Below are 21,734 nucleotides of genomic sequence, written 5' to 3' on the forward strand. Positions count from 1 at the left end.
GTGGTGCAGGGTTTGTTGTGGGTTGCATTACGGTTCTTGGTTGGCTCTAACAGGGCAATGGTATCCAGCATGTTTTTTTGCAAAAATTGTTGTGGCTTCCATTCATTTTTTTTTTGTTTAATGAAGCTCTGAACCAATGTCTACTGCAGGGCCAATTGTATTTGAGGCTTTGGCCAGGTAATATGGTGTACTGTGAGCAAGGAATTTGGTTGCAGTTGGTGTTAGGCTCATGTGGTAATGTTGATTTGTTGCTGCAGGATACATGTTTCCAAGCTGCAACCTTCAATCAACTAGTCCTCAACAAGTGTTTCCATGGTTTTGTGTGGCTTGCTGCAAGATCACATGGTCTTGCAAGTTGCAAGCATGTGTGCATTGATGTACTGCTTGCTGGAGAGTTCCACAAAAGCTGCATTAATTTTTGTTTTTATATTTTCTATGTTCTTTTGAACATCGGACGGTAAAACAACAGCATCGACTCCAATATTCTTAGCCGCACCGAGATAATCTGACACGTTCCTGAGGTTTTCAGCAGTGAAGTCAGCTTGACTCACAATATATTCCAGCGTATTCGAGGTGCTCCCATGAAACTTTCCTTGAGCAGTGTAAAGTACAATACATCCACCTATTGCTTTGTAAAGGTTGAAATGATCAAGAGGGTCATTTCTTGTAGTCCTTTCTTGAGCCAATATCAAAGACGCGTTAGGCAAAACAGCAGCTTCCGCCATATATCTCCTCGTTTTCCATGGTAACACCTGAGCATCAACCTCAACACCATCTGGAATATGTTCGGAATGAAAAGGAGAGGTTTTAGCGTTGGTGGAGAGAGAGAGAAAGAGAAAGAAGAGAAGGAAGAGAAAAGAACATTGTGACGATGTGAGAGAAAGCATAATGGGGTTTGCTTGCAATGGAAGAAACCAAGAAGAAATCAGCAACAACCAATGAAGATTGGATGAGGTTGTGTTGACTTTGGTCAAAGTTGACCAAAGTCAACAATTGGTCAAAGTTCATTTTTTTGTATTTTTCTTGTAAATGGAATTCAATGGACTATTATGGGTGAATTTTTTGGGTTGACTTTGGTCAAAGTTGACCAAAAAGTCAACTGTTGACCAAAGTCAACAGTTGGTCAAAAATGCCAAATTTTGTATTTTCTTGTATGGACTCACATGTAATGGTTTACAATGACATGAAATGGATTGAAATGGATTAACAAATGGTTTGAAGTTGGTTTCCAAATTGTCTTGTCTTATGACTTGAATGTTTGACTCTTTTTTAAAAAAGAACATAACTTGACAGGCAATATATGTTAACAGGGCCATGAAATGATGGTATAAGATTAGGATTTGAAAGGGGTATTCATGAATCAAGTGGCATGATTGGCAATTGGCTTGTGACACAAGAAGGTTGGTTGTTTGGATGACCAAGACCATATGTGCATTAACAATCACATGAACAGCACCATGACTTTGGACCAAGACCAATCCTCATATAAAACCAAAGTAAGGTCAGGCCAAGCATAAAAAAATTCAGGACCAAAATCGGGGTATGACAGTTACCCCTATTTAAGCGTCTTCAACTAGAGAATATGAAGCAGTACGTTCTTCATATGATCATAGTGGGAGATGGTTAAATACTAAGAAGACCCGAATTTTGATCCTGAATCCCTATGAAATAATTAACAATGCCTGTCAGAATCGGCAAAGAAGCAATCTCAAAAGAAGAATCCGTCTGGTACGGTGAAAATCGGCCTGAGTACCGAAACAGAAAGTTGACCTGGATACCAAAATAAATGGTAACACAGGAATACCCATGGCCTGAACGCCGCACATTAGTCTGAACACTAAGCATCGGAATATGAGAGTATCAATGTTGGTCTGATCACCGGAAATCTGGTCTGAACACCACTTCGATCTGGAAATCGGAAAACTGGCCTGAATGCCACAAGTACTTCGACTTGATCGTCGGAAACTTCTTCGATCTGAATATCGGAAACTGGCCTGAATGCCACAAGTACTTTGACCTGATCGTCGGAAACTTCTTCGATCTGAAAATCGGAAACTGGCCTGAATGCCACTTCGGTCTGGATACCGGAAAAACTGGCCTGAATGCCACTTCGGTCTGGATACCGGAAAAACTGGCCTGAATGCCACTTCGGTCTGAATACCGGAAAATTGGCTTGAATGCCACTTCGGTCTGAATACCGGAAAATTGGCCTGAATGCCACTTCGGTCTGGATACCGGAAAAACTGGCCTGAATGCCACTTCGGTCTGGATACCGGAAAATTGGCTTGAATGCCACTTCGGTCTGAATACCGGAAAATTGGCCTGAATGCCACTTCGGTCTGAATACCAGAAAAACTGGCCTGAATGCCACTTCGGTCTGAATACCGGAAAAACTGGCCTGAATGCCACTTCGGTCTGAATACCGGAAAGACTGGCCTGAATGCCACTTCGGTCTGGATACCGGAAAGACTGGCCTGAATGCCACTTCGGTCTGGATACCGGAAACTTCATGCCTGTCAGCATCGGCAGAAATAGGGAACAAAAATAATTGAGGCGGCACGTGGGCCAACGATCTATGCTGGGGATAATAAGTCATGAACAACCTTCAGTCTGAGCACTGGAAACAAACTTCTGGCTTATCACTTGGGATACCGAGAATGTTTTATGCTTACATGCGTATGTTTGAATTTTTCAATGGCGTAATGCTCCATGAAAATGGAAATGCTACGCGATTTGGGAGGATGCAATGCAATATGATTCTACATGCAGGGATGCGAAATGCTGGGGAAAATGCCAAGCTGAAGCAAGGAATCCCGTTGGGGAAATGATTATAATCTTCCGGACCCTGGCACTACTGTTGGAGATGCACAGCATAATGAACTATGTGGGGAAATGACCGGCCGCACGGTGTTCTGGCAATGGCGAGATACCGAGACTCTGACTAGGGAGAGAACGGCGCTGGAACCTGTTTTTGGGCGTAAGCGATAGTGGTTCTGGCAACCATAATCTACGAGAGATGACTCGGCAGGGGGGAGCAAACACCGATACGGTACCGAGGTTATGCTTCCAGGAAAGAGATCATCGATCTGGGATTGAAATCCTCGATCTGGCATCGAACTCCGAGGAGCAGCTGCTTCTGCTGGGAAGATACAGTCTGGTACTGTCAACTCCGCTGGGGATATACAATCTGGCACTGGTAACTCCGTTGGGGATATACAATCTGGCACTGTTAACTCCGTTGGGGATACACAGACTGGCACTGTTAACTCCGCTGGGGATACACAGTCTGGCACTGTTAACTCTACTAGGGAGTGTATAGTCTGAAACACATGCTTGGGAGGCACCGTAGTGAGAACCTGCTGGGAATCTTAAGGAAATGCCCCGAGTGTACCTGTTCTGAATAGATGATTCAAAGTACTTAAAATTTACAGCAATTTTAAATGTTCATCGAGCATGTACCTATAAAGCTCTTATGTTTCATGATGCAATGTTTATCAAAAATTCGGACGTCATTTTTGCAAACAAAACAGTAAAATGAAAATGAAAACAGAGATATACTGAATAACATGATTTTATTGATTGAATGGCCTCTGAATAGGCATTTACATCAGGAAGCAATCCCTGGAAAGAGGTAATTGCACAAAATATAAAAACAGAAAATAATTTAATGGCAATGTGAAATGGATTTCTATTGGGTTCCAATTCTGCTATGACCCGCTCGTCTTCACGATCCTCTAGATGATCAGCCTTCTGAAAAGGTGATTAGATTGTTTCCTCCCCTTTTGAAAGTTTCCAGTCATCGACATGAGATGAGATTCAGAACTAACTCAGAACGCAGTCATTCGCTTAATCCCTAACTTTTGCCTGGATCGCCCTTTCGGGTTTTCAATCCACCGGGATACCCATTTTTCCCTAAGTTGCCTTTTCAGGTTTTCAACTTACCGGGTGTACAATCTTTTAATTTTAGTCCCTAACTTTTGGCCGAACCTTTTCATTTTCTTGGTTCGTCGGGATGCCCATTTTTGCCTGGACTGTTCTTTTTACCGTCCAGCGGGTCTATTTTATGCGAAGTATTTTTTAACTGCGTCTGAGTTTACCGGGGAAGTGAAGTCTTCACCATCCATCGTTGCAAGCATTAAGGCCCCACCATCGAAAACCTTGGTGACGATATACGGTCCCTCATAGTTAGGAGTCCACTTGCCCCTGTGATCCGTCTGAGGAGGAAGGATTCTTTTCAACACTAAATCTACGACTTGGAAACATCGAGGGCGCACTTTCTGGTCGAAGGCTCTCTTCATCCGACTCTGATACAACTGCCCATGACAAATGGCTGCCATTCGCTTCTCTTCTATAAGACTCAACTCATTGAACCTTGTTCGAATCCATTCAGCTTCGTCTAGCTTGACATCCAACAGGACTCTTAGAGAAGGAATCTCCACTTCAACAAGTAGGACTGCTTCCATACCATACACCAGGGAGTAAGGGGTTGCCCCGGTCGATGTACGTACTGAAGTGCGGTACCCATGCAAGGCGAAGGGTAGCATCTCATGCCAATCTCTGTACGTAACGACCATCTTCTGCACAATCTTCTTTATGTTCTTATTTGCTGCCTCAACAGCACCGTTCATCTTAGGACGATAAGGGGAAGAATTGTGATGCTGGATGTTGAAGTTCTGACACAACTCCTTCATCATTTTATTGTTGAGATTAGAACCATTATCGGTAATGATTCTTTCGGGAATCCCATAGCGACAAATGATTTCTTTCTTGATGAAACGGGCAACCACATGTCTGGTGACATTCGCGAACGACGCTGCTTCGACCCACTTGGTGAAATAGTCGATGGCAACAAGGATGAAGCGATGCCCATTGGAAGCAGTTGGCTCAATCTTTCCAATCATTTCAATGCCCCACATAGCAAACGGCCACGGCGAAGACATCACATTCAGAGGATTCGGCGGTACATGCACTTTATCATCATAAATCTGGCATTTATGACACTTCCGAGCATACTTGAAACAGTCTGATTCCATGGTCATCCAATAATAACCCGCTCTCAACAATTTCTTAGCCATTGCATGTCCGCCGGCATGAGTACCGAAGGAACCTTCATGAACTTCCTATATTAACATGTCTGCCTCGTGTCTGTCCACGCATCTGAGCAAAACCATGTCGAAGTTCCTCTTATACAGCACATCGTCTTTGTTCAAGAAGAAACTTCCTGCCAATCTTCTCAAAGTCTTTCTGTCATTGTTGGATGCCCCTGCAGGGTACTCTTGATTCTTCAGAAAGCACTTGATATCGTGATACCAGGGCTTGTCATCGACTACCAGTTCAGCAGCAAACACATATGCGGCCCTGTCAAGGCGCATTACATCGATCCTGGGAGCATGGTTCCACCGAACCACCTTGATCATGGAGGATAGAGTAGCAAGAGCATCTGTCATCTGGTTCTCATCGCGAGGTATATGATACAGCTTTACTGTTGTGAAGAAAGTCAACAGTCTTCTCGTGTAGTCTCTGTACGGGACCAGGGTAGGTTGGAGAGTGTTCCAATCACCATTTACTTGATTGATCACTAGAGCTGAATCTCCGAAGATGTCCAGAGTCTTGATTCTCAAATCAATGGCTTGCTCAATACCTAAGATACAGGCCTCATACTCAGCTTCATTATTGGTGCACTCGAAAGTCAGACGAGCGGTGAAAGGCATGTGGGCACCTTTCGGAGTGGTAATGACAGCACCAATTCCACTTCCTCTGGCATTGACAGCCCCATCAAACGTTAAAATCCACTTTTCGTCTGGATCAGGTCCCTCCCCAACAACTGGCTCTTCACAGTCTTTCATCTTGAGGAACATGATGTCTTCATCTGGAAAATCAAATTTCATCGGCTTGTAGTCTTCAATCGGTTGTTGAGCAAGATAGTCTGACAGAATACTCCCTTTGATGGCTTTCTGGGATGTATACTGGATATCATACTCTGTCAGTACCATTTGCCAACGAGCAACCCTTCCGGTGAGAGCTGGCTTCTCGAATATATACTTGACTGGATCCATCTTGGAGATCAGTAAGGTTGTGTGAGTCAGCATGTATTGCCTCAATCGCTTAGCAGCCCATGCAAGTGCACAACATGTCTTTTCAAGCATTGAGTATCTCGACTCGCAGTCTGTGAATTTTTTACTCAGGTAGTAGATGGCATGTTCTTTCCTACCTGTCTCGTCGTGTTGACCGAGAACACAACCCATAGAATTGTCAAGTACTGTCAAGTACATAATCAGTGGTCTCCCTGGGACTGGAGGCATGAGGATAGGGGGATTCTGCAAATACTCTTTTATCTTTTCAAAAGCCCTTTGACAATCGTCATTCCACCGGATAGCCTGATCTTTCCTCAGCAATTTGAAAATTGGCTCACACGTGGCTGTTAGGTGAGAGATGAACCTTGCAATGTAGTTCAACCTCCCTAAGAAACCACGGACTTGCTTCTCTGTTCTTGGCTCAGGCATTTCCTGTATCGCTTTTACCTTGTCAGGATCCACCTCAATCCCTTTTCCACTAACAATAAAACCCAGTAGCTTCCCAGATCTCACCCCGAAAGTGCACTTGTTCGGATTAAGCCTCAGCTTGAATTTCCTTAACCGTTCAAACAATTTCTGCAGATTCACCAAATGTTCTTCTTCTGTCTGAGATTTGGCAATCATATCGTCCACATAAACCTCGATTTCATGATGAATCATATCATGGAATAGAGTCACCATAACTCGTTGATATGTTGCCCCAGCGTTTTTCAGACCAAACGGCATCACCTTGTAGCAGAAGGTGCCCCATGGGGTTATGAAAGTTGTCTTCTCCATGTCTTCTGGTGCCATCTTGATTTGGTTGTAGCCAGAAAAGCCATCCATGAAGGAGAATACCGAGAACTGAGCCGTGTTATCCACCAAAACGTCGATGTGAGGTAATGGGAAATCATCTTTTGGACTGGCTCTGTTCAGATCCCGGTAGTCGACACACATCCGTACCTTTCCATCCTTCTTAGGTACTGGAACAATATTTGCGACCCATGGCGGATAATTGGTAACCGCTAGGAACCCTGCATCCAACTGTTTCTGCACTTCTTCCTTTATCTTTACAGCCATCTCTGGTCTTGTTCTTCTGAGCTTCTGCTTGACCGGAGGACAACCCTCTTTGAGAGGTAAACGGTGTACCACAATGTCTATGTCAAGCCCTGGCATATCCTGATAAGACCAAGCGAAGACGTCAACATACTCTTGCAACAGTTCAATCAACCCCTTCTTCACATCATCTTCCAAAGCAGCCCTTATCTTGATTTCTTTCTTGACGTCCTCGGTGCCAAGATTAATCACTTCAGTAGCCTCTTGATGTGGTTGAATGACCCTTTCCTCTTGCTTTAACAGCCTGGCAAGTTCTTCAGGGAGTTCACAGTCTTCATCACCCTCTTCTTCAGCTTGGAAGATTGGGTTTTCAAAGTCGAAGCGAGCCATAGCAGAATCGTTATCAATAGGATCCGGTGATGTGCATCTGCATGAGTGATGGTATGTGCTTATGAGTGTGGACAGTGAGTGAGAACTAAACAAAACATTGCCAAATATTTTTATTTTTTTGAAATTTTGAAAAACTGCAAAAATAGAAAGACAGTGAACAAAATATTTGAATGCAAAAGACGTCCTTCATTTATGATAAACAATGCAGGTACTCACATAGATGAGCCCTACAATGAGTCATTACGCCCTGGGCGGAACGTAAGACTTGGACATGCATGAATAAACAAAGAAAAATTACTCCTCTAGAAGAGTGACTTGGACAATTTCCTCGGAAGACCAATTGTTAATGACTTCACCAGGGATCCTCGGACGCACCCAGTTGTCGATGTCACAATCACTATCTCTATTTTCATCGTTGATCGCAAAGATCTGGCCATATTGGATGACGCCAACACTAGAGAAAGTAATCGGCCCCTGACGAGTCTGAAGTGCTGAAGTTGTAGAAGTCAGCGCTGGTTGATACCCAATCCCGAACTTGTCGTCCTTCATTGGTAACTCCAACAGACGTCCCCAACCGGGAGCAACACCTGAATCCACCAAGGCTTGCGCCTGCTTGAAAGATGAGATAGGGGCTCCTGCTTTAGCCCTTTCCACTGGAGCTGCGTCCTTGATTTGAACTGACTCAAAGGCCTGACAGAGAGTCTCTTGAATTTCGCCTTCCACCTCTACATACTTAAATGTAGACAGGTTACTGACCAGGATGTCCTCCTCACCACAGACGGTGACAATTCTTCCATTGACTGGGAACTTGATCTTCTGATGCAGTGTTGAGAAGACTGCCCCAGCATTGTGGATCCAAGGACGACCCAGAAGGCAACTGTACGAGGGACTGATATCCATCACATAGAATACGGTGTTGAAGGTTGTGATCCAATCTGAATTGGCAATTCTACCTCTCCAAACACCGACCTCTTAGAACCATCGAAGGCTCTCACCATGAGATCGGAAGGTTTCAAGATCAAACCTTCTACTTCTAACCTTGACAGGGCTCTCTTGGGTAGCACGTTGAGAGAGGAACCTGTATCCACCAGAACATGTGATAACACAGTGTCTTTGCATTCCATTGAGATATGAAAAGCTTTGTTATGGTTGCGTCCAGCTGGTGTTAAGTCAGAATCAGTAAAACCCAACCCGTTGCTTGCATGAACATTTGCAATGATCCCTTCTAGTTGGTTTACTGAGATCTCCTGAGGCACATATGCAGCATTAAGGACCTTCAGAAGTGCCTCCCTGTGTGCCTCTGAACACAACAGGAGTGAGAGAATGGATATCTTTGACGGCGTCTGAATCAACTGATCGACTACCTTGTAGTCGCTTTTCTTTATGATTCTCAGAAGCTCGTCCACATCCTTCGCAAAAGTGGGCTCAGAACCAGCCTGGGGTGCAGACGTACCCTCACTCACAACTTGCTTGCCTTTGGCTTTCGCCGCAGCATCAACATTATCATCTTGGGTAACCGGTGGTGAGAACAGTCTACCACTTCTGGTGAATCGCCCGATTCCACCAACATTGTCCACTGCGGGACCTTCAACTTCGAGTTCAGACTTTTGACCCTCTTCTACCTTCAAAGGTCGTTCCACCCCATGATCGTGTGTGTATACACTCCCCCCATAATGCCAAGGAATGGCCCTATCGCTTGTGAAAGGTAAAGGACCAGGGGTTGTGATTGTCATAGCGGCCGGTCGCACTGGTGGCACTGGTTGCGCTTCTGGCACACTGATCTGATTAGTCGGGTAAAAGATGGTGATAGTAGCGACATCATAGTCGTACTCAGGAATCTCGTTCATTGAAACAAAAACATCCGGAACACCGGAATCAAGTTCAGTTACATCAAAATCAGACACATTGTTTGGTATATCAGCAACAACATTTGAAAAATTAAATACATCAATGGGAAATACACAATCGGCAGGAACAACATCTGTGAATTCTTCAACAGCGTCTTCAAACACCTCTTCAACTACCCCTTCAGCAAACTCTTTGGCAGACAAGTCTTCAACTTGGAGGATACCATTGTCAAGCAAGACCTGGATACCCTGCTGCAGCTTCAAGCAACCCTTGCCCTGTATAGCACAATCCGAACAACCTTTCCCACAACCGGGGAAAACATCGGCCTTCAACAAGCATTCCTTAATTTCCCACAACGGGGTCTTCAACTTTAACACATCCTTAACAGACTTGGCTTCTCCCTCCAGCATATTAACGTTTGCACCACCATGCTGTGGCATGGGATTGTTGACGACATTAGGAGCCGGTGCAAGGCTGATAGCCTTTGAATCAATGAGGTCCTGAACTACGTGCTTAAAAGCTTTGCAGTTCTCGATATTGTGGCCAGGTGCCCCAGAGTGGAAACTACACCTAGCATTGGCATCGTAACCCGCCGGAAGTCTACCAACCGGAGGAGCCAGAGTGCGTAGCTGCACAAGTTGTAGCTGTTGAAGACTAGCAAGCAGTTGAGCGCACGACATTGGAAGAGTGTCGAAACGCCGGTCCATCATCCTCTGCCTCTGTTGATAGGCGGGTCTGTTACCTGGTTGTTGTTGTTGCTGATACTGAGCTGGCTGACGTTGTGGTTGTTGTTGTTGTAGTGGTGCTGCAGCCGGGATAGTCACAGCTGCAACATACGGTCGCTGATGATAGTTTTGAAAATTATTCCTTTGGTTATTCCTATTTTGATATGAAGACACGGAATTCACGCCCCCTTCCCTCTGCTTCTGTCCTCCCATAAATGGCTTCTTTACTCCTGATGAAGATCCACCTCCATTGTGGCTCTTGTAGGTCTTCAGGTAATTCTCTACCCTCTCTCCGGTAGAGACCACATCAGCAAAGTTGGAGGCATTGCACCCCACCAGACGCTCCAGGTAAGGTCCAGGCAACGTATTCATGAACATGTTGGCCATTTCCTTTTCCAACATGGGGGGTTGAACACGGGAAGCTGTCTCCCTCCAGCGTTGAGCGTACTCCCTGAAGCACTCATTGCTTTTTAGAGACAGGTTCTGGAGTTGAGTTCTGTCTGGGGCCATGTCTGCATTATACTGGTATTGCTTCACAAAAGCTTCCGCCAAATCCCTCCAGCAACGGATGTGGGCTCTATCCAACCTCATGTACCATTCCAGGGATGCCCCAGCTATGCTATCCTGGAAGAAGTACATGAGTAGCTTCTCGTCATCAGAGTATGCAACCATCTTTCGGAAGTAAGCTTGCACATGGGTCTTCAGGCAAGAGCTACCATTGTACTTGTCGAAGATTGGGACTTTGAACTTTGGTGGGACCCTCACGCCTGGGACCAATCCCAAGTCAGAAACATCTACCCCCAGGGGGTTTTGTCCTTCTACCGCCTTCAGCCTCTCCTCTAATCTCCTGAACATGGGATCCATGCCATGGCCCATGCCAAAATCTTCTGGCAGCAAGAACTGATCATCTTGATCATCGTGAATGGGTTGTTGATCATGGTTGTTATGTGGGATCGGAACAGGCCCCGGTCCATTAACCTCTGCATTTGGAGGATCAGTCACGACCTCTGGTTGAGTAGTTGCGGGATTCCTTTGTATCATTTGTCTGATCTTCTGCTGTCCCTGAGCTACTCCCTGAACCACATCCATGAACTGGTTCATGCGGACCCTCATCTCAGCAAGTTCTGCTTGTAGACCCTCCATTGCTTTCTGCTGGTTTCTGCGGGTACCGTACCGGTGAATTCCTGAATCAGCTATCCTGCTAATGGAACACCCCACAAAATGAGAACACCGCGACGGTACCTGTTATGCAAGACATGCTATGGATATGCAAATGTAATGACATGTTTATCAATTCCAAAAGGTATTCTAACCCTTTGATTCCAGTCTCTCGTCAGATAAAAAGTGTAAGAAAAAACCCCGACCAGAATCAAGAAGAAGATATCAGCCCCTGGGAATAGATAAACATGTGTTAAATGATATGAATGCGGAATGATGTGATGCAATGCAGTGACATGGAAATCAGGACTGCTGTATCCGCTTGAGCAACTGTCAGGTTGCACTGTCTGAAGAGAAAACCCACTGAAGAATATAATATAAGATCAAAACTCTGCTCCAGAAAACCGGGTTGGTTGGAGGTTAAGGTTTCCTGAATTTAGCCCGCCCCTCACTGGTAGGTTCTAAGAACAGAAGTTTGTCAGCTTCATCCCTTCAGTCGAGAATAATACGTTTACCACTGAAGGTTTGGCATTATTTCGGGATAAAAGACCTCCACTGACTCCCCTCAACAGGACATCCTAAAGCAAGTTCCCAGTCTCGGGGTCCTCGGATTGATCAGCGAGAATGCGCCCACCAGAGCTAACATAATCACGTCTCGGAGGAGAGGCCTTGACTGAGTTCTCGGGAAATGGTCACCAGAGTCGACGATTTCTACAGGAATATCTGTCGTTATGGAACACCCATAGGACAAAATATATCCAACAGAAACCTCGTCTGGAATGTGGGTTTCATGAACGACTTAACGTAGCAACATACCACGCAAGCCTCATGACTATCCACTCTAACACCTATGTGTACACTCAAGCCTGGGTAGTGGGCTTATCTCTCATAGAACAATCCCAACCCAACAAACAAACAACCCACAAAACCCACAGACACAACAAACATATGTACATGAATGCAATAAGGTAAAGCAGGTAAATGCTAAAAATAAATAACTGTACAAAAGAATAAACACCCAACAAACAAGAAACCTACAAAAGCTAGGAGGGACTCGCTTAGGGAAACCGGGTCCCCAGCAGAGTCGCCAGCTGTCGCAACCTGAAAAATACAGAGGTGCGAAAAAACAACCGGCGAAGAAAGATGACAGAAGAGTCGCCACCGTGCGTTATTTATCCCAAAGGAGGGAAAGGAAACGCTCGAAGTAAACCTGGAGAAAAAGGAAAGGAAAAGACAAGGTCTCGCAACCAAATCTTGGGTTCGGGAGTCGATTATGCGAAGGGAAGGTATTAGCATCCCTACGCATCCGTAGTACTCTACGGGATCCACTCTTGTTGTTTCTTGTCTAAAGGGTGTGTGTTTATCTAATGTACTATTTACTAAAAGAAAGGGGTCAAAGAAATGACTCGCACGGATGTCGCATCCATTGCATACGTATCTCATCTGAATATGAGAATCAGAGTCTTCGTAGCTCGGGTACCTATGGGTTAAAGAGGAGTGTGATCGCTAAGACGTCGCGACTTATGCCTACGTATCTCATCGGGAATGAGAATCAGAGCAAAACGTAGTTCAGCTAACTACGGGAATAAGGGTCTCGATTGCGACTAGGGCAAGAGAAAGGGAAAGTCCCGATCGCAACGAGGGCGAGAGAAAGGATTGCAACAAGGGCGAGAGCAAACAAAGATTAGTTGTTAGTCGTTAGTCAAACTCGGCAAGACATCGCATCTTGTGCCTACGTATCTCATCTGAACATGAGAATCAGAGTTGCCGTAGTTCGGCTACATAGGAACGCCAAACAAAACACACGCAGGAAACCGACTGCCAATCGCTGGACTTATGTCAGACTCCACACAAACAGGCAAACATGGAAACCGAATGCCAATCGCTGGACTTACATCGGACTCCGAACCAACAAACACACACAGGAAACCAACTGCCAATCGCTGGACTTATGTCAGACTCCTACACACACAAAGGGTTTAACCGGACGCTGAATCGTCAGAAGCAACAACAAAGTTGAACAAACAAGCTAACAGGGAGTCTGGTACTCGAGCCTGCTAGTTGTCAAGCAAACACACACAAAGAAAAGGAAAAGAGTGCCCGGAGAGATCTCGCACGACCTCCTGCCTACGTACCTCATCTGGTATGAGGATCAGAGCAACGTAGTTCCCCTACATAGGGATTGCCATCTGAACATGGACTTACAAAGGAAGACACCAGTTGCGTCAAAGGAGAGTGGGCAATGTGTTCACGTCCTAGCAATAGGTGTCGCAGCTCGCTGAATTGAGTCTTAGGCAGTTACCTCTTTGCAATAGAATGGACTACATGCCACAAGATCGGAGACGCACGGAAGGTCTAAAAGAAATGGGGAAGTTCTGCCCTAGAGTTGTCATGCAATATGTACTTAGGTGTTAGGATTTACAAATCTACATTCGGAAAAGCGTCATCTATCTCTACTCAACAACCGTGGCCGAAAAAAGGTTTTTGATTGGTCGCACGGCGGCGAGAAAAAGAGTTTGATTGGTTGGATGTGCTTTGAGTGATGGCGAGAACTAGGATTGGCGAGATATACATCTCGAATCCTAGCCTCGGGAGTGCATGGTATACACCATGTTCCATTTCCATCTTTATTTGCAAAAGTGATTAATAGAGAATTAAGTGTTTTGAATTTGATTGAGAAAGGGTTTGGAGAAACCGCATTGACAATTTTAGGCGATGACGAGAGTTAAGATTGGCGAGGCATACGTCTCGAATCTTAACCTCAGGAGTGCATGGTATACACCATGTTCCATTTCCACCTTTATTGAAAAAGTGTTAAATAAGAATTAGGTATTTTGAGTTTTTGTTGTGAAAATGACTTGACCTAGATCAAGTATTGATGGACGTTTGAGAAAGATTTGAATGAGTGTTTGATAGAGCAAAGTGGGTAAATTGGATGATGGCGAGAGCTAGGATTGGCGAGATATACATCTCGAATCCTAGTCTCAGGAGTGCGTGGTATACACCACGTTCCACTTCCATCTTTATTGAAAAAGTCTTGACTTATGAATTAATATTTTTTTGAGTTTTTATTAGAGAAAATGGCTTGACGTTGAATCAAGCATTTGATGAAAGTTTGGAAGAACTGGAATGGAATAGGAGGGTGAAATGAATTGATTTGTTTATTGAGAAAATACTCGACGTTGGATCGAGTCATATTTTTGTACTTTTTGAAATTGTTGATTTTATTCTTGTGTTAGTATCTAACTAAACAGTTAAACAAATAAATAAATAAACAGTACAAGATTATTACACATCGGGGGAGTGGGGTACATTTTGTCAAATGGGGATTAAAAAAATCATGAAATAATTAAATCGGACCCAAACAACAAATAATACGAAATATGAGTGTAAGTGCAAGAGAACCGGCTCATTGTAAGAAAGCCCAAGAGTAAGCTATGTGAGGTCGATGGCGACGCTTAAAAAGCAATCGACTTACAAGGGTGTGAAAATGGACTCGATATTAAATCGAGAAAAATATGATTTTTATAAATTAAAAAAATGGTTTTGAATGAATGATGAAATTAAAAGAAAACAAATTTGCATTATTAACAAATGAAACTATGAGTATAATAAAGGCATAAACATAAAAAAAAATGAAAATGCTAAAAGAAAATAAAATAGCTAAAAGAAATAAAATGCCCAAAAATGCTACACATGAGTATTGAACCCACCCCACTCAAGATTATGATACTACCCTTCTCCACCAGACCACTCATGATTGTTTATTATTTTGATGCTACTTTAAATGTATAAACTAAGACAGATTAAACATTAGAATAAAAACTAAAATAAAAAAGGGTCTGTTGGACTACCAGTAGTCAAACCCAGCCGCCTGGCTGTTGGGTTTTTCAACAGAATGTGCATTGAAAATGTGTAATATTTATTAACTAAAATTTAGGAAGTTTAAACAAAATCTTTAATGTTTTTTTTTTAAAACTTATTTTGTATAAAAATAAATTAAAGAAAAGAAAAGAAAAAAAAGGAAATCAAAACAGAGAACACTTCCGTCTCCGTCTCTCACAATCTCACGAATTCTCTATCAAACACAAAGAATCTCTCTCTCTCAACTCTCATTGTCCTCAATCGCTGCCCACGGACTCTCTCACATTTCTTTCAACCCCTCAACGAATCTCTCTCGCATTCGACCTCAAGCTCCTCTCACGTCCTCAACCACATTCCCAAATGCACAATACCCACAGCTTTAAAGGAACCTGAAGTTTACCTCCGGTGGCGATTTGGTAGTGACGATGAATGATGAAGCCAAAACCTCGCTCTTTCGCCTCTCTGATACAGGTGTCTTTCGATTTTGGGATTTTAGGTTTTTCTCTAGATTTTCCGCCTCCAATTTTTCGTTGTTGATTAGGGTTTTAATTCTCCTTTTCAAATTTTCAATTCCGCCTCCTTTTCTTTTACTGGTTCACTCTCTCTATTTATGCTCTCAGCTTAGGGTTTCGATTTGATACTCAAAAGCTCAAAGAACCAAATTCCAGAAGTGCTTTTTCTGCTCAAAAACGAGTTTGTCCTATTTGATGCTATTATCCGGAAACGGTATTCTGAACTTAGCTTTCTTCTTCGCTTTTGTCTTTATGCTCAATTGGGATTTTCTGGATTTTTAACTGCTTTGCTATTACCTTATTCTTTTTACTGCAGTGACTTTTTTGTGAAAACTCAAGCGCAGTTTCGGTTGAGGTTCAATGGCTTTGGAGGTTTGGCTTGGCTTCAATTTGCTTCTGCTTTCACTAAGAACCTTGGTTGCATGACCTATTTCAATTCCCATGCCTGGATCACTGGCTTGGTTCAGCTAGTATGCACCCTTGGAGGTTGGTTTGTTTTCACTGCAACCTGACTGCTGACTGTTGTTTTGATGCAGGTCTGGTAATCATGTTGTTTGGCAAGAGTGTGCATAGTGTGGATACGAAAGCATTTGGTGAAGGAAACCTCTGCTTCATCAATAAGTTGATTACGAGAAGTATCAAAATCCACCATTATTCTTGTTACTGCGTCGTCATGGTCCAAGTCAATCTCCTCGAACTGAATTCCAACAACCAGTGCTGTCATTTCGCCATGAGTAAGATGTCCATCTTTATTTTCATCAATTGTTGCAAATAACTTTCTAATTATGTCTGTATCGGGTTCGCCATTATCTTTCAGAAGCTTTCCCAATGAACGCATCTTCAAATGTCTCAGAAGCCCCAAAATAACATGCTTATGTTTGATATATTCCAATTTTCGTTTTTGTATCCAGGGTTGGAAAATTTGGTAAAGGCAATACGATATCAATAAGCAGACGGAAATAACAAAACCAATCAAAACAGCCAAGTGCTTTCCAGAAGTTGAATTGAGCATTTGTGGTAGTTGAACAATCACGAATGGAATGACAGATATAACCATAATCCTTGCAGCATAACTTGTCCAAATATCCGTACTAATACCAGAACCAGTTAGACTGAATCCTCTGGTGTTTGTTGAATCTAGTGCAATTGAATCCTCAATGTCACACTTGCCTACAATCACACAAGTCCTCCATATTATAGTAAGAAGCAGCACTGTTGATCCAGCTAGCAGTCCCATTCCAACAGCTACCTGATTTTGAGCAACTTCTGCACTTCCAGAAAGCCCAGACACGAGAATGAGCATGGCATCAGGGAGAGCACCAAGGATAGGAAGAAACAACCCTCCAACAATGCCGGGACCCAAGATCTCAAGCAAGAGTTCGCTACCGTTGGACAAGAACGTAGCGGCGGTGTACATGAGAAACCCATAAACTATAATGAGAAACAAGTTCCCAAGGACGGTGGTGGTGCAGGGTTTGTTGTGGGTTGCATTACGGTTCTTGGTTGGCTCTAACAGGGCAATGGTATCCAGCATGTTTTTTTGCAAAAATTGTTGTGGCTTCCATTCATTTTTTTTTGTTTAATGAAGCTCTGAACCAATGTCTACTGCAGGGCCAATTGTATTTGAGGCTTTGGCCAGGTAATATGGTGTACTGTGAGCAAGGAATTTGGTTGCAGTGGTGTTAGGCTCATGTGGTAATGTTGATTTGTTGCTGCAGGATACATGTTTCCAAGCTGAAACCTTCAATCAACTAGTCCTCAACAAGTGTTTCCATGGTTTTGTGTGGCTTGCTGCAAGATCACATGGTCTTGCAAGTTGCAAGCATGTGTGCATTGATGTACTGCTTGCTGGAGAGTTCCACAGAAGCTGCATTAATTTTTGTTTTTATATTTTCTATGTTCTTCTGAACATCGGACGGTAAAACAACAGCATCGACTCCAATATTCTTAGCCGCACCGAGATAATCTGACACCTTCCTGAGGTTTTCAGCAGTGAAGTCAGCTTGACTCACAATATATTCCAGCGTATTCGAGGTGCTCCCATGAAACTTTCCTTGAGCAGTGTAAAGTACAATACATCCACCTATTGATTTGTAAAGGTTGAAATGATCAAGAGGGTCCTTTCTTGTAGTCCTTTCTTGAGCCAATATCAAAGACGCGTTAGGCAAAACAGCAGCTTCCGCCATAGATCTCCTCGTTTTCCATGGTAACACCTGAGCATCAACCTCAACACCATCTGGAATATGTTCGGAATGAAAAGGAGAGGTTTTAGCGTTGGTGGAGAGAGAGAGAGAAAGAGAAAGAAGAGAAGGAAGAGAAAAGAACATTGTGACGATGTGAGAGAAAGCATAATGGGGTTTGCTTGCAATGGAAGAAACCAAGAAGAAATCAGCAACAACCAATGAAGATTGGATGAGGTTGTGTTGACTTTGGTCAAAGTTGACCAAAGTCAACAATTGGTCAAAGTTCATTTTTTTTGTATTTTTCTTGTAAATGGAATTCAATGGACTATTATGGGTGAATTTTTTGGGTTGACTTTGGTCAAAGTTGACCAAAAAGTCAACTGTTGACCAAAGTCAACAGTTGGTCAAAAATGCCAAATTTTGTATTTTCTTGTATGGACTCACATGTAATGGTTTACAATGACATGAAATGGATTGAAATGGATTAACAAATGGTTTGAAGTTGGTTTCCAAATTGTTTTGTCTTATGACTTGAATGTTTGACTCTTTTTTAAAAAAGAACATAACTTGACAAGCAATATATGTTAACAGGGCCATGAAATGATGGTATAAGATTAGGATTTGAAAGGGGTATTCATGAATCAAGTGGCATGATTGGCAATTGGCTTGTGACACAAGAAGGTTGGTTGTTTGGATGACCAAGACCATATGTGCATTAACAATCACATGAACAGCACCATGACTTTGGACCAAGACCAATCCTCATATAAAACCAAAGTAAGGTCAGGCCAAGCATAAAAAAATTCAGGACCAAAATCGGGGTATGACAAGCGGTGTTATCCACCAGAACATCAATGTGCGAAAGTGGAAAGTCATCTTTGGGACTCGCTTTATTCAAATCTCTGTAATCTACACACATTCGCACCTTACCATCATTCTTTGGCACTGGTACCACATTAGCAACCCATTGAGGATAAGAAGTAACAGCCAGAAAACCTGCATCAAATTGTTTCATAACCTCGGCTTTGATTTTCTCAGACATTTCAGGGCGCATGCGACGAACCTTTTGGTTAACAGGATGACAATCTTCCTTCATTGGCAAACGATGCACTACTATATCAGTATCCAGTCCTGGCATGTCTTCATAAGACCAAGCAAAAATCTCTCTATAGTCGTGTAACATTTGAATCAATCTTTCTTTGACACTGTTTTCCAAGCCTGCTCCTATTTTGACTTCTTTCTTGTCTACTTCAGTACCTAGATTTACCGTTTCAATTGATTCCTCATGCGGCTGTATAGTCTTTTCTTCTTGCAGTAACTGTCTGACAAGCTTTCCAGGTACTTCAAAATCTTCCTCACTTCCATCCTCGGCTTGGTAGATCGGATTTTCGAAGTCATAATGAACAGTAGCAGAATTATTATCAATAGGATCCAGAGTGGATATGGATCTGCCATTTGTTACGTGAGTGTGTGTAAGAAAGCATAGCTTGTTTAAAAGATGACAGAAAAGATAAAGAGCGCAATATTTGAATGCAAAAAGTCCATTGATTTATTGAATGTGGATATGCTTATGAAAATGACAAAACCCTTGAAAAATTAGCTATTGTGCCCCGGGTATCGACACAATGCTTTAAACAATTACAAAATTTGAAACACTAAAATAGCAATAACAATTACTCCTGACTAAAGGAAATCAGGATAGTGTCTTCAGCCTTCCAATTATTGAGTCCGTCACCAATCATTGGGAAAATCCAATTATCCAAGTCGCAATCGCTATCAGCATCTTCTACAACATTAATCTGATCTTTGACTACCTTTTCAGAGCGAAATCCCAAGCCAAATCTATCAGACTTGTACGGTACATCGATCAGTTAACCCCAGCCAGTACGACCACCATCTTCGACCACGGCCTGAGCGTCTTTCAGAGAAGTCATGGCAGGAGGAGCACGGATAACCTTGGGTACACGGGAAGTTGGCTTAAGGACAGGACTGGTTGGAGGAACTACTTCAAATTACTGAGAAGGAGTCTCAAAGAATTCGCCATCCATCTCGACGTATCTGAAGGTATGCACACTACTGACAATATACTCTTCTTCTCCACACACAGTGACAATCTTACCTTCTGTTGGATACCTCAACTTTTGATGGAGAGACGAAGCTACAACACTTGCCCCATGAATCCAAGGGCGTCCCAGCAAGCAGGAATAGGCAGGGCGAATGTTCATTACGTGAAAGGTAGTGTTGAAGACTTGAGGTCCTATCTTGATAGGGAGAACCACTTCACCATGGACAACACTCTTCGCACCATCGTAAGCACGCACCACAACGTCACTAGGTTTCAGTTCAATGCTTTTACAGTCAAGTTTATCGAGCACAGCTTTCGGTAACACATTCAAAGAAGAGCCATTATCGATCAACACATGAGACAAGGTGATCCCCTTACACTCAATGGAGATATGCAGAGCTTTATTGTGATTCTTTCCTGCTGGTGTCAGGTCAGCATCGGAAAAGCCTAGGCCATTGTCAACAGCCAAGTTAGCAACATAATTTTCGAACTGATCGACAGATGTCTCCTGAGGTACATGAGAGGTCTTCAAGAATTTTATCAATGCATTGGCATGAGGCTCAGAAGATAACAACAAGGATAACATCAAAATTTTAGACGGAGTATGCCCCAATTGTTCTACCACATCAAAATCACTCTTGCGGATGATTTTCAGCATTTCTTCCATTTCTTGTTTGGCAACATCTTCGGTAGTAACTTCGACTGGCGTCCTTGACTGAGAAGGATTGATTACTGATTCCTTTCCTCGAGTTTCAGGGACGGGAGGTGAGATTTCTGGAGAAAAGATCCTTCCGCTCCGAGTAATTTTACTAGTCCCAACAATGTCAACGTCATTAGGATTAGCAGACTTACCATCTTGTTTTATGCCGTGGATGTAAACATCACCTCCATAATTCCACGGAATGGCTTTGCTTGAGGAGTACGGTACTGGGCCAGGTGCAGTAATAATTAGGGGAGCTACCTTGGGCTCAGCAGTAATCTTCACAGGCACTCTAGTAGCGGTAATCTTCACTGGAACTTTGGACCTAGCAATCACAAATATTGCTTCAATAGGGTTTTCCACCTTAGGAATCTTTTCAAAGAGAATTGTACAATCATCCATCAGCCGTTGAATACCATTCCTCAACTTTAAGCAACCATTGGGTCGGAGTATACAGAGATCGCAATTTTCAGCACAACCTGGAAATAAACCAGCTTGCAACAAATTCTTCTTGATGATCAGGAAAGGAGATGCTAAGTCAGCTATATTAGAAATGTGAGAATTGTCATCCACAACATTAACAGTCTTGTCATGATTAGGCATAGGAGCAGTGATGACATTAGGAGTCTCTGGAGGTTCAAATTCAATTTCTCCAGCGTCGATCATATCCTGAATCTTATTCTTCAACAACCAACAATCGTTTGTATCATGCCCGGGGCTATCGGAGTGGTATGCACACCTGGCATTGGGATTATAACGAGGAGAAGTAGTGTTGGGATTTGCAGGAGGGTCTTTGAGGGTAATTAAACTTGCTTTTAGCATACCCTGCAGTGCTTGTGCTAAAGTCATATTGATCTTCGTAAACTGTCTTCTCGGCCTGTCTTGTCTGTGTTGGAAGTTTTGAGATGGCGGTGCTGTAATCGTAACTGCTCCAACAGCATGGTCACGGGTTTTCTTGTTATGACCCCTTTGACCGTACACAACATTTGATTCATTCTTCCCCTGATAGGACTTTTTGGTGCTTGCAGAGGTAGCCACCTGTATCTTTCCACTTCGAATGCCACTTTAAACACGTTCACCTGTTAATATAAGTTCAGTGAAGCCCGATGAGGAACTTCCCAATAGATGGCTGTAGAATGGGCCAGTCAGTGTACCCATGAACATGTCCACTAATTCTCGA

At 43.2% G+C, this 21,734-nt stretch overlaps 1 protein-coding gene across 1 annotated transcript; it reads right to left on the bottom strand.

Moving 5' to 3' along the window:
• Positions 1-16,069: 16,069 nt before the first annotated feature.
• On the bottom strand, positions 16,070-17,075 carry LOC127078943 (sodium/calcium exchanger NCL). The gene has a single exon (XM_051019354.1). The coding sequence runs from the start codon at positions 17,021-17,023 to the stop codon at positions 16,070-16,072; it is 954 nt and encodes a 317-aa protein (XP_050875311.1). The 5' UTR covers positions 17,024-17,075.
• Positions 17,076-21,734: the final 4,659 nt, after the last annotated feature.

This window comes from Lathyrus oleraceus, chromosome 5 (assembly GCF_024323335.1).
Source record: "Lathyrus oleraceus cultivar Zhongwan6 chromosome 5, CAAS_Psat_ZW6_1.0, whole genome shotgun sequence".
Lineage (NCBI taxonomy): Eukaryota > Viridiplantae > Streptophyta > Magnoliopsida > Fabales > Fabaceae > Lathyrus > Lathyrus oleraceus.

Excerpts from the sequence above, each read along its gene's own strand:
- LOC127078943 (XM_051019354.1), bottom strand. The coding sequence starts at position 17,023 with ATGTACACCGCCGCTACGTTCTTGTCCAACGGTAGCGAACTCTTGCTT.